This window comes from Lepidochelys kempii, chromosome 2 (assembly GCF_965140285.1).
Source record: "Lepidochelys kempii isolate rLepKem1 chromosome 2, rLepKem1.hap1, whole genome shotgun sequence".
Classification (NCBI taxonomy): Eukaryota; Metazoa; Chordata; order Testudines; family Cheloniidae; genus Lepidochelys; species Lepidochelys kempii.
Window position 1 is genome coordinate 109922537 of NC_136381.1, and position 14254 is coordinate 109936790.

The 14254-nt window shown below is 37.3% G+C and overlaps 2 protein-coding genes across 11 annotated transcripts in view; one reads left to right on the forward strand and one right to left on the reverse strand.

Moving 5' to 3' along the window:
* The window catches only part of DEK (DEK proto-oncogene), a 37611-nt gene extending 23458 nt beyond the window's left edge, over positions 1–14153 (forward strand). For 3 of the 4 annotated variants that reach the window (XM_073331913.2, XM_073331910.2, XM_073331911.2), the window contains 5 exons: positions 3780–3915; positions 4401–4555; positions 5679–5747; positions 6321–6402; positions 8115–14153. In XM_073331913.2, coding sequence (XP_073188014.1) covers positions 3780–3915; positions 4401–4555; positions 5679–5747; positions 6321–6402; positions 8115–8131 — 459 coding nt within the window. In that variant the 3' untranslated portion in view covers positions 8132–14153. The remainder of the gene's footprint in view (positions 1–3779; positions 3916–4400; positions 4556–5678; positions 5748–6320; positions 6403–8114) is intronic. The other variant, XM_073331912.2, reaches the window with a different exon arrangement.
* Positions 5049–14254, reverse strand: part of KDM1B (lysine demethylase 1B) — a 45858-nt gene continuing 36652 nt past the window's right edge. For 4 of the 7 annotated variants that reach the window (XM_073331908.2, XM_073331904.2, XM_073331907.2 and 1 more), the window contains one exon: positions 10383–13165. In XM_073331908.2, coding sequence (XP_073188009.1) covers positions 13082–13165 — 84 coding nt within the window. In that variant the 3' untranslated portion in view covers positions 10383–13081. Of the gene's footprint in view, positions 7773–10382; positions 13166–14254 lie in introns of those variants that run through there. The other 3 variants (XR_012157309.2, XM_073331905.2, XM_073331906.2) reach the window with 3 other exon arrangements.

Consider the following 14254-nt stretch of genomic DNA (forward strand, 5'->3'; position numbering starts at 1 on the left):
AATTTTTTTCTTCAAACACTAGCATTTTTCCTCATACATTCACAGCTTGAGCTTCCCCTCATCCCTTTCTTCCCCCGTTCTCACAAAAGTTACAAAATGTGGAGTGGCAATACAAGCATCTTCATATTGACTCAACCCTATACTATACCAGTGAAGAGACTTCAGGCTTCGTATCCTTTTACATCTTGATCTCTTAGATGAGATCGTTTATTACCTGCAGTTATGGCTGTGGGTTTTGTGATGTGGACGTGTCCAATTCACTAATTACAGGACTGAGACCAGCATTTCATATAAGCCACTGAACTACAGGTTGTGATAAAACGTCAGCCACTATTGACCTGGGCTGCACTTCCACTTATGATTTACAAGTGTGGTAGGCCATATATTTGAATTGTCTGAGCTATGGAAGGTAGTTAATCGTGAAAACTTTTTGTTGGAAGGCAAATTCGTGTAACTTCAAAACGAAAATGTCATAAAACGCCAAATGATATTTCACCACCATTCTCCATAAAACAAGATTGGAACCACACATTCTTAACTTGCCATTTCTTGGTGGTACTCACAGCTGGTGAGTTGAAAGAGGACTAGAGTATTAAAAGCTAATTTTATATTTTGTTCATCTGTTCACCAGTACAGTCTTTCTGCTGTGAGGAGAGGAATCTGGCTCTCTGTGTCAGGAGTCTTCTTTAGAAATCCTTTTTCCAAGAGCTCAGCTGCCTATAAAAGATAGGTAAGCCCCACTCACCTCAGTTTTTTGCCTTTCTTCAAGAGGTAGGAGGTAAACCCTCTGTTCCTTCCGAGCTGTCAGGTAAAACCTGAAAACTTTTAGATGTCTGACACTCCTAAGGAGTGTTTACAGACCCACCTCAGAGGGACTATAATGTTAGAGAACTTCAAAGGAAACTTGATTAGTTCGTGGAAAAACTACCCTGCTCTTAAAACATTCTACCTCTTATGCCCTGTACAGGCAATTCTCCTGACTGAGGGTCTTAAAGGAAAAGTTTCAGCAAACCAAGGGCTTGTGTACATTTAAAATGCTGACAGAGGGGTTCTCATTTCAGCACAGGTAATCCACCTCCCCGACAGGCTGTCTACACTGGGGTTTAACTGGATAGATTTAACTGGATTTTTCACACCCCTGAGCGATGTTATACCGACATAATTTCATATTGTAGACCAGACCCAAGTAAACTCACTCAAGTTATCCCAAATTCCATGAAGGTTCAGACCAGAGTTGTCCGAACAGTGAGAAGTCAGACACTTAATTTACAATCAACTTGAAGATCAAACTTTCACAGACAATCTATAGATGAATATCTGTAGCTTATAATGTATGAAGTTATTGAAAATAAATTGAAATTATGAACCTGCTTGGAACAGAAGCTTATTGACAACTGAAAACTGGATGTCTCTTTAGCTCAGTTGTGGCAAATGGCAAAAGGTAGGCAAGAACTGCCTATATATTTAAAACAGCAAAAATTATTATTTTTTTGCCATGTGCTTAACAGTCCTTCAGCAACAGCACAATAAAAACTAGCTAGACAGCCCTCATTTAGTTAGGCTATTCTGCTCTCTGTTGAGCTAACTGTTGGAGTCGTGGGTGAGGAATGCTTGGGACAGATGCAAACACCTGCATGCTTCTCTTGATTGAGATTCCAAAAAGACAGCTTCTTAGAATTAAGGATTCAAAGACAATTTTTAGAAAACAATCTGGATTCTGAGGAAAGAACACTTCCTATACGTTATAAGGCAGACTGACTTCCATTTAAACTTCTAACCTTGCTCTGTAGCCAAACACTTAAAACACCAAAGCACTCTAGTTTGAAAAGTAACTACTTAAGAATATGATCTGTGTGTATTTCCTGCTGACTACAGTGACAAAGTTCTCAGTGCTTCTGTTGCCTCTGAAAAGCCAACAGCTCTGAAGCAGTGAGCTGGATTCTAGTCTGACTGGGGCACCAACACAATTAACTAAGTTTTATGGGTTGCACAAGTGTAAATGAAAGTAGTTACTGGTAATGTGAGTCAAAATCCAATTTGGGTTTTTTTTCATGTCAAATTGTTTTGCACTATTTACTAGTTACGATTTACAGGACTTAAGCACATGCTTAACTTTTGACTTTTCCTTTTGAGAAATTCCCAAGTTCTTATTTTTTGCAGTATCATTTGATGCTAAACAGTGTTGTGGAGTTCCATGCTTGCCTCAGTAACTTTCAGAGGAAGTTTCTAGGGCTGGCAGTTAAACAGACTCTGATCCTGTAGACTTAAATACGTTTAACTTGTGTAAATAAAGCAAATATGTCTAGTTTATGTATCCTGTATCTTCTATTTATCAGTTGATTTTGACTTCATCAAATATGTTGTAGTTTGTCTATTTTTAAAGCATCATAACTGAGCCAGTTGTGTGCATTCATTAATGTAGTTCACTTCTACTAGTAAAAATTCACCCATGTGTAATAGTTAGAGGCCATGCAGCCATACTTCTGCCTGACTGAAGGGATGCTAAGTTGCAGTATTGTGGGCAAGGATGGAAACTAAAACTAGATTGTTTATAGAATACCATGGTTTGCTTGTTCAGTTTTAATCAGACTCTCAAGGGTTCTGTTGTAGGGCAAATGGTGCCTAGGGTATTCTAGAAATCAGATGACATAGCAGTCAGTTATTGGTGCTCCACTAAAATAAACTGACTAAAGTTTTGGGATGATAAAACTGACAAAATAAAAGGAAGGTAAGTAGAACATTGTGGAAGGGATAAGAGTTGGCATTCTGTTAGTAGTGGATTGCTTTCTAGGTGCACCTCTGCTTATTTTTGGCAGACTGGAGCAATTATGCGTACTTCTGGTTTTGTCTTAAAGGATAGTCGCTACTTATAGGAAAAACAGAATCTGCTTTGGAATAGTTATTGATGGGACACTATTGTATTAAGTGTAATTCTACTCTAAAATTATTTAAAATGGCACCTTTTAATTCCAGTGTCTATCATTTATTGTGAACTGATCCCATATGTCACACTTTCTAACTGCCATACCTACAAATGTAATCAGGACTCTTTCCTTCTGGTGATTCGTCACCAATAAAATATTTTGTACACCAAATTAGATCCTCAGTTACACCCATACAATCTTGTTTAAGACTAATGGGGTTGTGCAGGTATGGGGGGTTGAAACTTGGCTGGCAAAAGCTTTATTACTTATGATGCTATGTGAGCACGAAAAAATGTAACTTTCATAATTTTCCAAGGTGGAATGAGTCCTGGGTATGTTTATAGGATTGGCGGTTAGAAAATGCATCTTGCTTCATGGATAAATTCAGGTTACAATAATCATTGAACCCTCTGCCATTGTAGTCCCTTTTCAGAGTAGAATTTCACTTTAACCAGGCCTATGAAGATACCTGCCTCCTGGGGAAAAAAATGCTCTCTAATAACATCAGACATAATTATGAATGGAGATACTTAGTACAATCACCCATAAGGCTAGAAAAAGTTCCAGCTGTTTGTTAAAACAGTCAAGAATTTGATTGTCTTGGTTTGAGCTCCAGAGTTTATGCAAAATTAAAATCTAATCTTGAAGAGTCCAGATTTTAACTTCACAGTACCTATGCATTTTCCTCACTACCATCCACTATAGTACACAGCTATAAATAGCCAGTATTTCACATCTGAATGTAATAATTCAGTTTGCAATGACATGTTTCTCACACCCATGTAGCATATTGGTGGGGATTGAGAGCTGTTGTGCTAGAAGTCAGGATTCAATCCATTCTTTTCTCTCCTACAGCAACCTAAGAAAGCATCTAAAAAAGAAAAACCTAAACAGAAGATGCCTTCTAAAAACAAGAAAGCTGTGAAAAGTGCTAATGTCAAGAAAGCAGATAGCAGCACTACAAAGAAGAATCAGAACAGTTCAAAAAAAGGTAAAGGTTTTAGTCTTGTTTTCACTGTGTTGCTTAATTTAGAAGATGAGTCTTAACCTTAACTGTGCAGCAAAACATTGCATACTTTTTATTGCTTCTCTGATGTAGAAATCACAAGTTTGTTTTGCTAATTTAGATTTGAAATAGCAGGATGAGACCCCCTCTCTGCTGGGGGGCCTTGGCAAGATCTTTAACAGGACCTGTAGAGTGATTTAACAGAATCTTATAACCTGGTCTGCAGCCATACTTCAGCCTGATTGATGGGAGAAGCTGAATTGCAGTATTCTGGGTTAGGGCAGAAATTAATACTAGATAGTTTTAAACACTTGGTATTTTATAAACAAAATCAGCAAAACATGATCTGTCAGATTGTCAAGGAATAATGTGGGACAGGGTGGGACATAATTGTCCTGTGTTCTTTTCTGGAGGAAGGAAGCAGCAGGGAGATGTCAAACATTTGAATTCTAATAAAGTAAATCTTCCAGATTTAGAAAGTGAGTCTGAGGATAGTTCAGATGATGAACCTTTAATTAAAAAGTTGAAGAAACCACCTACAGATGAAGATCTTAAGGAAACTGTCAAGAAGTTATTGGCCAATGCAAATTTGGAGGAAGTCACAATGAAACAGATTTGCAAAGAGGTATGTATAAAAATTCTACAGCTTTTGTTTAAAAACTAACTTTGATATTCCTAATTTTGTTTTGTAAATTGTAAATGTGTGAAAATGTAAATATTTCATATACTAATTATACTCAAAGAAATGTGTGAATGTCTAAAGCTGTACCACTTAAGGCTTTGATCTTGAACTAGGCTGCATTGAATCTTGTCAGCACTTTGCTAGAAAGCCTCAGGGTGCTAGAGGTTAACAGAGGGTTAACACTTCCCCTCAGCCTCCTCTACCCCACACATCTACCTGGCTGTTTTGTGAATTTAGTCTTCGTTTGCTTTTTGTCAAAATGCATAAAATAAAACACATTTGAGTCAAAGTATTTTTTGACTTGCCCAAAATTTTGTTTTCAGCTGGACCTGAAACTAAACTTTTTTTAAATTTTTCAGAATTGCCAGCAAGTCAAAAAATCCATTATTTGCCAGTTTAGTGATCATCTCTCTCCCATCCCCCCCCACCCCCCCATATTTGGCTACTGCTAGTGGTAAAACAGTATCTGTTTTTAAAAACAGTACTGTCAAAAGGACCCAAAACTGTACTTACTGTGGACCTGGTCTTTGTTCTTTTAGTCTCTTTCATACTTACGGGGAATGCAGCTGCCGGTCTAGAGTAGTGGTTCTCAACATGTGGTCTGTGAAAGCCTTAAACTGAAAAGATTTCAGTGTGCTCTCGCTGTGTGTGTGTGTAAAAAAAAAAAAAAAAAACTTCATGGGGTCCACATCTCTATTTAAAATTTCTTAGGGGTCCACAAATGAGAAAAGGTTGAGAACCACTGGTCCAGAGGATACAACACACCCACTGGTAAACAGCATGAATTGCTTGACTCCAGGGTATTCTGTCACCCACATGTTGTGCTTTATTAATATGAAAACTGTAACTCCTGTTATTAAAAATAACTGCTACACAAACTTTCAAAAACTGAGTTTAGGCAAAATGAGGGAAATAAAAGGTTTGACTCTTCAAATGACATTGTACAACTTACATTTGGATTCTACAGCTCCAGCTCCTCTGCACTAAAATCATGAAGTTAATGTTCTGAAAACTAAAAGTAACAGACTTCTCACTCACACTAGCTCTTTTTTATTGCTTGCTTTAGGTATATGAAAATTATCCCAGTTATGACTTGTCTGAAAGAAAAGATTTCATCAAAAAGACAGTTAAAGAGGTAAACTTATCTGAAAAAGTAAATGGTATATTTTTAAACATCAGAGGTTGGAACACCATATAATACTAAGTATCAGAGGGGTAGCCATGTTAGTCTGGATCTGTAAAAGCAGCAGAGAGTCCTGTGGCACCTTATAGACTAACAGACGTATTGGAGCATAAGCTTTCGTGGGTGAATACCCACTTCGTCGGACGAATGTAGTGGAAATTTCCAGAGGCAGGTATAAATATGCAAGCAAGAATCAGGCTCGGGATAATGAGGTTAGTTCAATCAGGGAGGATGAGGACCTTTTCTAGCAGTTGAGGTGTGAACACCAGGGGAGGAGAAACTGCTTTTGTAGTTGGCTAGCCATTCACAGTCTTCATTTAATCCTGAGTTGATGGTGTCAAATTCGCAAATGAACTGAAGCTCAGCAATTTCTCTTTGAAGTCTGGTCCTGAAGTTTTTTTGCTGCAGGATGGCTACCTTTCAATCTGCTATTGTGTGTCCAGGGAGGTTGAAGTGTTCTCCTACAGGATTTTGCATATTGCCATTCCTAATATCTGATTTGTGTCCATTTATCCTTTTACATAGGGACTGTCCAGTTTGGACAATGTACATAGCAGAGGGGCATTGCTGGCACATGATGGCATCTATTACATTGGTGGACGTGCAGGTGAATGAATCAGTGATGATGTGACTGATCTGGTTAGGTCCTGTGATGGTGTCGCTGGTGTAGATATGTGTGGGCAGAGTTGGCATCGAGGTTTGTTGCATGGATTGGTTCCTGAGTTAGTTACTCTGCTGTGGTGTGTAGTTGCTGGTGAGAATATGCTTCAGGTTGTCTGTGGACAAGGATTGGCCTGACTCCTAAGGCCTGTGAAAGTGAGGGATCGCTGTCCAGGATGGGTTGTAGATCAGTGATGATGCGTTGGAGAGGTTTTAGCTGAGGACTGTATGTGATGGCCAGTGGAGTTCTGTTGGTTCTTTCTTGGGCTTGTCTTGCAGCAGGAGGCTTCTGGGTACACGTCTGGCTCTGTTGATCTGTTTCCTTATTTCCTCGTATGGGTATCATAGTTTTGAGAGTGCTTGGTGAAGATCTTGTAGGTGTTGGTCTCTGTCTGAGGGGTTGGAGCAAATATGGTTGTACTAGTACTAGTTTCAGAAAGCTTGGTTTTTTTGTATGGGAAGTGACCACAAACGTTTTTCAGGCCAACCTTGATTCAGGAGCTGGATCTTTGCCCTGTGCGCTCTTCATCTAAAAGCTGATAGTTTTTTTTCTTAACATTAGTCAAACCTGAATGCCACTCACATGTGGGTTCAGTAATTTTTTTATCTTTAGGAAATATGAGTTACTATTCAGGAAGAACTAAAATAGTAAAGCTACCATGGCCTCTATTAATCTAACTAGCATAATTAATGCACAGCTTTGAAAGGGCCAAATAATGGCCTAGGCTACACAGCAATTTAGGGATGCAAAGCACTGGCTACTTGCATCACAGGTAATAGCACAGGTAATACAGCGGGGAGGGATAGCTCAGTAGTTTGAGCTTTGGCCTGCTAAACCCAGGGTTGTGAGTTCAATCCTTGAGGGGGCCATTTAGGGATATGGGGCAAAAATTGGGGATTGGTCCTGCTTTGAGCAGGGGGTTGGACTAGATGACCTTCTGGGGTCCCTTCCAACCCTGATATTCTATGATTCTATGAGGAGAGAACACAAGCTGAGCTGCTCTGTTCCCTCTCCATGCAGCTGTGTGGGAGTGGAGAGAGAGCAGGCAGAGCCTTGGCTCAGCACATATCTCCAGTCACACACCTGGTTGGGAGAGTTATGATGCTGCCTTGAAGAGAGTACACTGCATCTGATGTAGACCCCATACTCCCTCCCTGCAGCAGTAGGGGAAACAGGAAGGAAACTGACTCCGTGAATTGCAGTCTTGCTTTCTTTAGCTGCTACAGCAACATGCCACCCTTAATGTAGAGCTCATGATCCAGTCTGTAGCTAGTAATGCTTAAGAATAATTTCAAGTGAATTCATTTTGCTACTCCCTAAAATAAAAAAGGGATGATGTAAGGGAACCAGTACTTGTTAGTCAGACTGCAGAAAAATTGTAAGTGAATGTCTCTTTTACTTCAAACCCTCTAATAAAAAAATAATGCATACACCTCAAATGTCGTGTATGCCAGCTAAAACACACTGGAATATTCTAACATGAGATGGTACTGAACAATTTGATTTGTGGTGGTACTCCCATGTAAATGGGATGGTTGAGAGAAGAGCATAATCATTTCTTAACTAGCATTTTTGTACCTGTTCTTGAACAGCCTTTATCTTAATGTTAGACTGGTATGGAATTGATTAAGGCTAAAGGAGAAACTGTCTCATTTCAGTTGATTTCATGATCTAATTTGACTGGAGGAAATGAAAACTGCTGACTTATGTTCCCATGGATTTGAAGATGATAGACACCAGCAAAAAGAATGTTTGTGATATATTATGTTTAGTCAGCGCTGATTCTGCGGACCGAGTATCAGTGTAAATTGCTTTGTGTACCTTTTTAATAATTGCATTTGATGCAGGTTTTAGTTAACTTGCTTACTTTTTTTTGCATGGCAATAAATGTTCCCTTTTTATAGTTTTGTACATTTTGAATTGCTTTGTAGTAGTAGATTCATTAAGACATCATAGCTTTTAATGTGCTTTAATACCTTGCATAATTTTTTTTAAGACTCAAGTAGGATAAAAGTTTGTGTTCGCATACATACATGCAGAAATTGTCTGGAATACTGCAGTATTGGGTTATAGAAATATTTGAATGCATATTCTGAAGATCAGTCATGCTAGTGTTTATATTCTGATTTACATGCTATAAATTCAGAATGTTCAATCTACATTACTGTCTTGCATGTGTATGCACTGAGAACCATCAAAGCATGGTAACTAATTGGCAGATATTATTTTTGTACTTTTAAAGACTGTATATAAAGTTATTGCAGATTTCTGTTGTGCAAATCAGTTTTTTAAATCTCTAGTTATCTTAGGACTTATGACATGTCAGTGTTCAGCAGTGATGCTGGGATGAAAAGTGGGAAGCTCCATAAAAGTTTAAACAAAAGAGTTGAAGTTTTACTGTTTGTCCAATCTTGCCTTGTAAGGAAGATTCGCCTGTAATTTTATACTTAAGCTTTTCAGTGTTTAACTTTATATAAAAGGCTACAGCTGTATTTGTTCCAATGGCTTGACCTAATACATTAATAAAGTTCAAAGTGAAGGCTATAGGGGGAAAAGTAATTGACTTGATAATGCTTATTTGGGTGTTGGACTCTGTGGCCAAAACTTTCAGAAGTGGGTGCCTAAAGTGATGAACACCTGGCAGGCTTAACAACTGAAAATCATGCCCCAAATCTAGGAGCCCAAGCAGGATAGTACTTAATCATTTACTTAAGTGCTATTCTGAATAGGAATAGTTTTCTAAATTCAAGCATAAATATGGTTTATGGTACTCTAGAATCACATCTCAAACTTTGGCCAACTGCTTTTGGTTCAAAGTGGAAATTTTCATGTAAGTTGTTTTTGCCCACCATATTATACCTTTGTGCTATTATAGAAAGTCACTTATAATTTATGTAAAATACTAACACAGGCCAAACAAAAAGTGTTGCTATCAATGCTATGAAAAACAAATCCTCTAATGACTCCAGTATTCAAGAGCAAAACATTTTTAAAATTTTAGTATTCTATGTTTGCAAAATTAGGAGTCAGATTATTTAAATTCTGAAAATGTTCAGCTAGTCAGGATGTTAATTAACCTTTACCTTTTTATGATTTCTTTGCATGTAATCCTTTCTTTAAAAAGGCTGAATGTTTCAGTTTTGTACTCAATAAATGTCTTTCAGAAAAACTTAAATCAATTTTGATATTCACTTACCTGTACAGTAAAACTCTACAGCCACAGATGTGCACTTAATCATCTAGAGAAAACTCTGGAAAAGGTTTCTGTGCTTTAGAGGTGTGATCTGTGCCATAACATGTCCTGCCATCAAAATATGACTACAACAAATGACCGACCCCTTGTGCAATTGCTTTGAACAATCTTATCAACTTTAACAAAGGCATTTAAACAATTTCAAAATCCTGGTAAAGCAGTAAGTTACTTGTCACTGAATCTTGTTTTGTCCTTGGGTAGTACTACAATAGGTTATTTTTAAATTGTACTTCTAAAGCTTCTGTAAATAACACTCATGGCCAAGTCACCACCTTATTTGAATGAGGTGGACAAGATCAAAGTTACTGAATTTCTTCTCAAATGCTTTTCCTCATGTAGGAAAATGCTAATGAAAGCTAGAGTGCATAAGTGTTGACACTATGATTAACTCTACCCCACTGGTTCTCAACCAAGGGTATGGTCTAGGGGTGAAGCTTGTGTGTAGAGTATCATCTCTTGTCCCCACCACAGTCAGTGCTTGGTGAAGTGTTGTGTGATCCTTTGAAAGACGCTGGATCCATTATTGTACAGATAATAGAATCAGGACTTGCAATTCAGAGAGTTATAGAACAGCAACTATAAGATTCTACCTCTAGATATTAGTCAAGCATGTTGTCATGTTGCTCAGTATGTGCTTAGCATCAATTTCAAAAACAATGTGCAACATCCAGTGGACACTTTACAGTTTTATTCTGCTGCCATAACAGTCACACAGAAGAGTTGAAGTGTAACAGATCATGCTCTGCCTTCAGACATTTTGGTCATATTTTAAACAAATTTACTTAAAGCCATTCTCCTGTTTATTTACAGGGAATAAACTGTACACAAGTTAGAAAAACTGGCATGCTTAATTAAATGACATAATTATTAGTCCCCAAGAACTTCTCCAGTGCTTTAAGTTGGGCCAATTCTGAGGCTCTTAACTTTTTAAGTCTTAAATAAGTATAAACAAAATGGAATAGTCTCATTTTATGCTTGTTTCTCCACATATGAAGTGTAGCACAAAACAGTTTAAATGCCTGATTAGTCCATAATAAATGTCTTATTACTTTGGTAAACAGTTTAAAATTTACCATATGCTCTGCATTTATTATCCCCCATTCTTGCCTTTTTAATGAGGCCTTAATTCAGCAAAGCATTTAAACATGTGCCCACTGTTAAGAATGTATATAAATTCCAATGCAGTTGTCAACAGGACTTGGGTCTATGCTTAAAGTTCAGCATGAACAGAAATGCTTTGCTGAAGAGGGATAGACTGGTGAATTGGGATCTAAGACACTAAGGATTAACTGAAAGGTCAGGCTCTTAACTGTTTCCATGTTATTACGAAGCTGATTGGAGCTTTGACCAAGGCCTGTAGATGTGGGCTGTAAACAGAATGTATATTCTGAGCTTGTACCAATGATTCTTTTATTTAACTCTGTTTCTAAGCTTCTTTCCTATTAAAATTTTGGTATCTTATCTAGTACATTGAGAGAGGCAGGGAGTTCTTCCTTTCACTTTTGCCCACTATGGACACTTTTCATTTCCTATTGAAATCTCTCTCACTTCCATTATAAATTGGTCTATAAAACATGGAATAATCAAAGTAGCAATGATTTAGCAAAATTTAAACCTTGATTACCATTTCTTCTACAAGCAAAGGATTTCAAGCCTTGCTCTCTAACCTTTAAGCCACTTACAATTTAGTACTTGAAGTATTTCAGAACTAGAGATATTAGCATTCTTTAGAGCAAAAAAAATTAGGAACACTTACACTTTCAGTCACATCCTCAGTTCAGTTTTAAAAAGCAGAATATTTAGCTGAAAAACAGATCTAGTTACATATAAACATCTTCAACCTTGTAAATTAAAGATTAAATAAAAATATTTAACATCTGAACATCACATCTACTCTAGAAAACAAATTAGGTATCGAAGAAGAGTAAAAAATTGTTTTTTCTTCAGCAGGCTTCTTTTCTAAAGGTAACCTTTCTGGAGTTAAGCACTGTAACTCAAGAAGACTTGCTTTGTCACACACACACACAGCATTCTAGAGACTAAGAAAAATAATTAAGTGCTTATTTTCCTTCCAGAATCACACAGAACTCTGCAGTAACATCACAGGAGGAAAAAAGTGTTTTGGTTTTTTTTTTTAATTTAAAACATTCTCCATTTACCCTGTTCTATGGGATGTTAAGGCAGGTGTGGATGCTGTGTGTTTTATTTCTTGCTGCCTTCCCCTGTGGGAAGAACTTAAGTATCTACTTATCTTTTACTGAATTACTCCAGAATCATTTTTTATAATACCTTCAAATAATAAACTAAATCAAAGTGCAAGCCACCTTATTTCAGCCCTTCATAAAAAGCATATTTTACCTCATTCATCTTCACCTATTTTAAATACAAAAGCTGAATGAGTCACTAATAACTTACACTCCCCTTTTATCCCCAATTAAGCTCTCATAATTATGTGTGTAAGTGATTCACCTACTCAGCTCAAATGAATTTGGAAGTTCACTTTCAAAGGAAAAACACCTAAACCCATACAATTTTTTGTGCTACCCTACTTGCATGATCAACACTGAGCAAACCTAAACTAACTCTTATCATAAAGATTATTCCTTTACAACTCTGAATATGCAGCACAGAGAACATTTCAGAGACATTTTTACTGTAACAAAAGCTTTTTTCCTTTTGAAAAATCCTTTAGCTTCAATAACCCTTTGATGATTGCACTATAAACTGTTCCAGCAGTTTTTATTTAAAAGGAACACATTTGAGATGCCAAAGCCTGACTGGTGGACAGTAAATACACTGAAAAAATGTCAGAAGAGGTTATTAGGAGTAGGGTGGGGTAGATGTAACTGATTTTGTTCTCTCTTACAACCATCTCCATTGGCATTCCATGATTTGGCTTGTTTGTTCAAGTACTACTCTGATCATGATCAACCTGAGAACAAAATGAATTTAGGAGCTCCACCACTAAATAATCCACCATGCTCTAATACTGTATAGAAATCAATTGCTCTGTTGTTCTGAACTTCTTCAATGCAGGTGGTTTACTACAATAGTGTGGGCTGAACCATATAGAAAAAGGCCTCACGCAGCAGGCTCTGGTAGTAGACCTGTGTGCGCCACAGTAGCAAGAGACTCCAATGTCAGTGCTGACATGTTAATATCATCTTTGTTGGAAAAATGACATTAAGAAAAACTATGACTTCATGTAGCACCAGGGTTTGAAAGAAAAGGAAAGTTAAAGATGAAGATTTTATCTTCAGATACCATATACTGTTTTAAGTACCAATTGGGGGAATGATAGCAAAGGGGAAATTGAAGGAAGTCTTACCCACAGAAAACAATTAAAAAATATATAGACACAAATGTCAGTATTCAAAATGCTGCTATTTTGCTTGCTTCTCGAACGCCACTCAAGTAGGCTCCTGTAACGGTCTGTGGAAAGTGCCTGTTTGTGGCCTATAATAAAATAAAAATTGCATAATTTCTGAAACAGCTATAGAAGAACAAAAATAAAATTTTGCTCCAAAACAAAGTTCTGTGTAGTGCAAGAGTGTTTGATATATGCTTTTACACAGGTATTTTCAAACTATTAAATGCTCTCAAATTTTAAAAATAGCTTGTTAAAAAGATGAACCAAAGAAAAGCCTTTTAAAAAAAGGCAACAAGTACTGAATTTAGCAAAAAGGTAAACTCTGAAGTCATATACCATTAAAGCGAAGAAATTGGACTCTTGGCAGAGGTAGTCATTTTTGCTAGTTTGGACATTACTTCAGAGAGGTTGTTCGTACACTTTTGTATATCAATACACAATAGTATCAATGGCATGAGTTTGTTACAGCTGCATTAGTGACCAATGGAGAAATAGTCAGTCAATTATGCAGTTCATCTGAACTGCAGTGGGCAATTATGAGTCTCAATCTATAATATGAACATGCATTTTGTCTTTATAAAATCAGCAATTGACCATATGTATCCAGATACAATTATGCAAAACATAACTACGATAAAGGGCATGCCTGGAGAGTCGTTTTTGAAGAACTACAATTTATCATTATTAACTACTTGAGACATTCCTCCATACATAGGCAGGGGCTTGTCTTTTAAAGAGCTTATTGCTCTTCTGTCTTCCATAGGGCAAGATGATAGTTACTGTACATCCCTAATGGAAAAACATGTCCACAGGGACTGAAGTCAGTTATATAAGTTATATCCACACCAGCGTAACAATTTTCCATTTTGCATCTTGTTTTGGGTATACATTTTGGTGCAGATTTTCAAAACTAGAGGCTCTGGCTCATATGGCTAAGCAGATTAAAACTACACACACTTCTGCAAAGAGAAGTTCAAATCACAATTACATTGAAAGCGTAAGTGGATTTTGTGGCCTCATCCTACTCTGCATTTATCCACTTCACAAAGCCACCCTTCAATTTGGTACAACTGGCAGTGCCAGCGCAAAACAAGCTAGGAAGTGCTGTACGTCAGAATCAAGGTGCATTGGCAAAGGGGATATTTACAAAATGTCTGTCCACTCTATATCTTTCT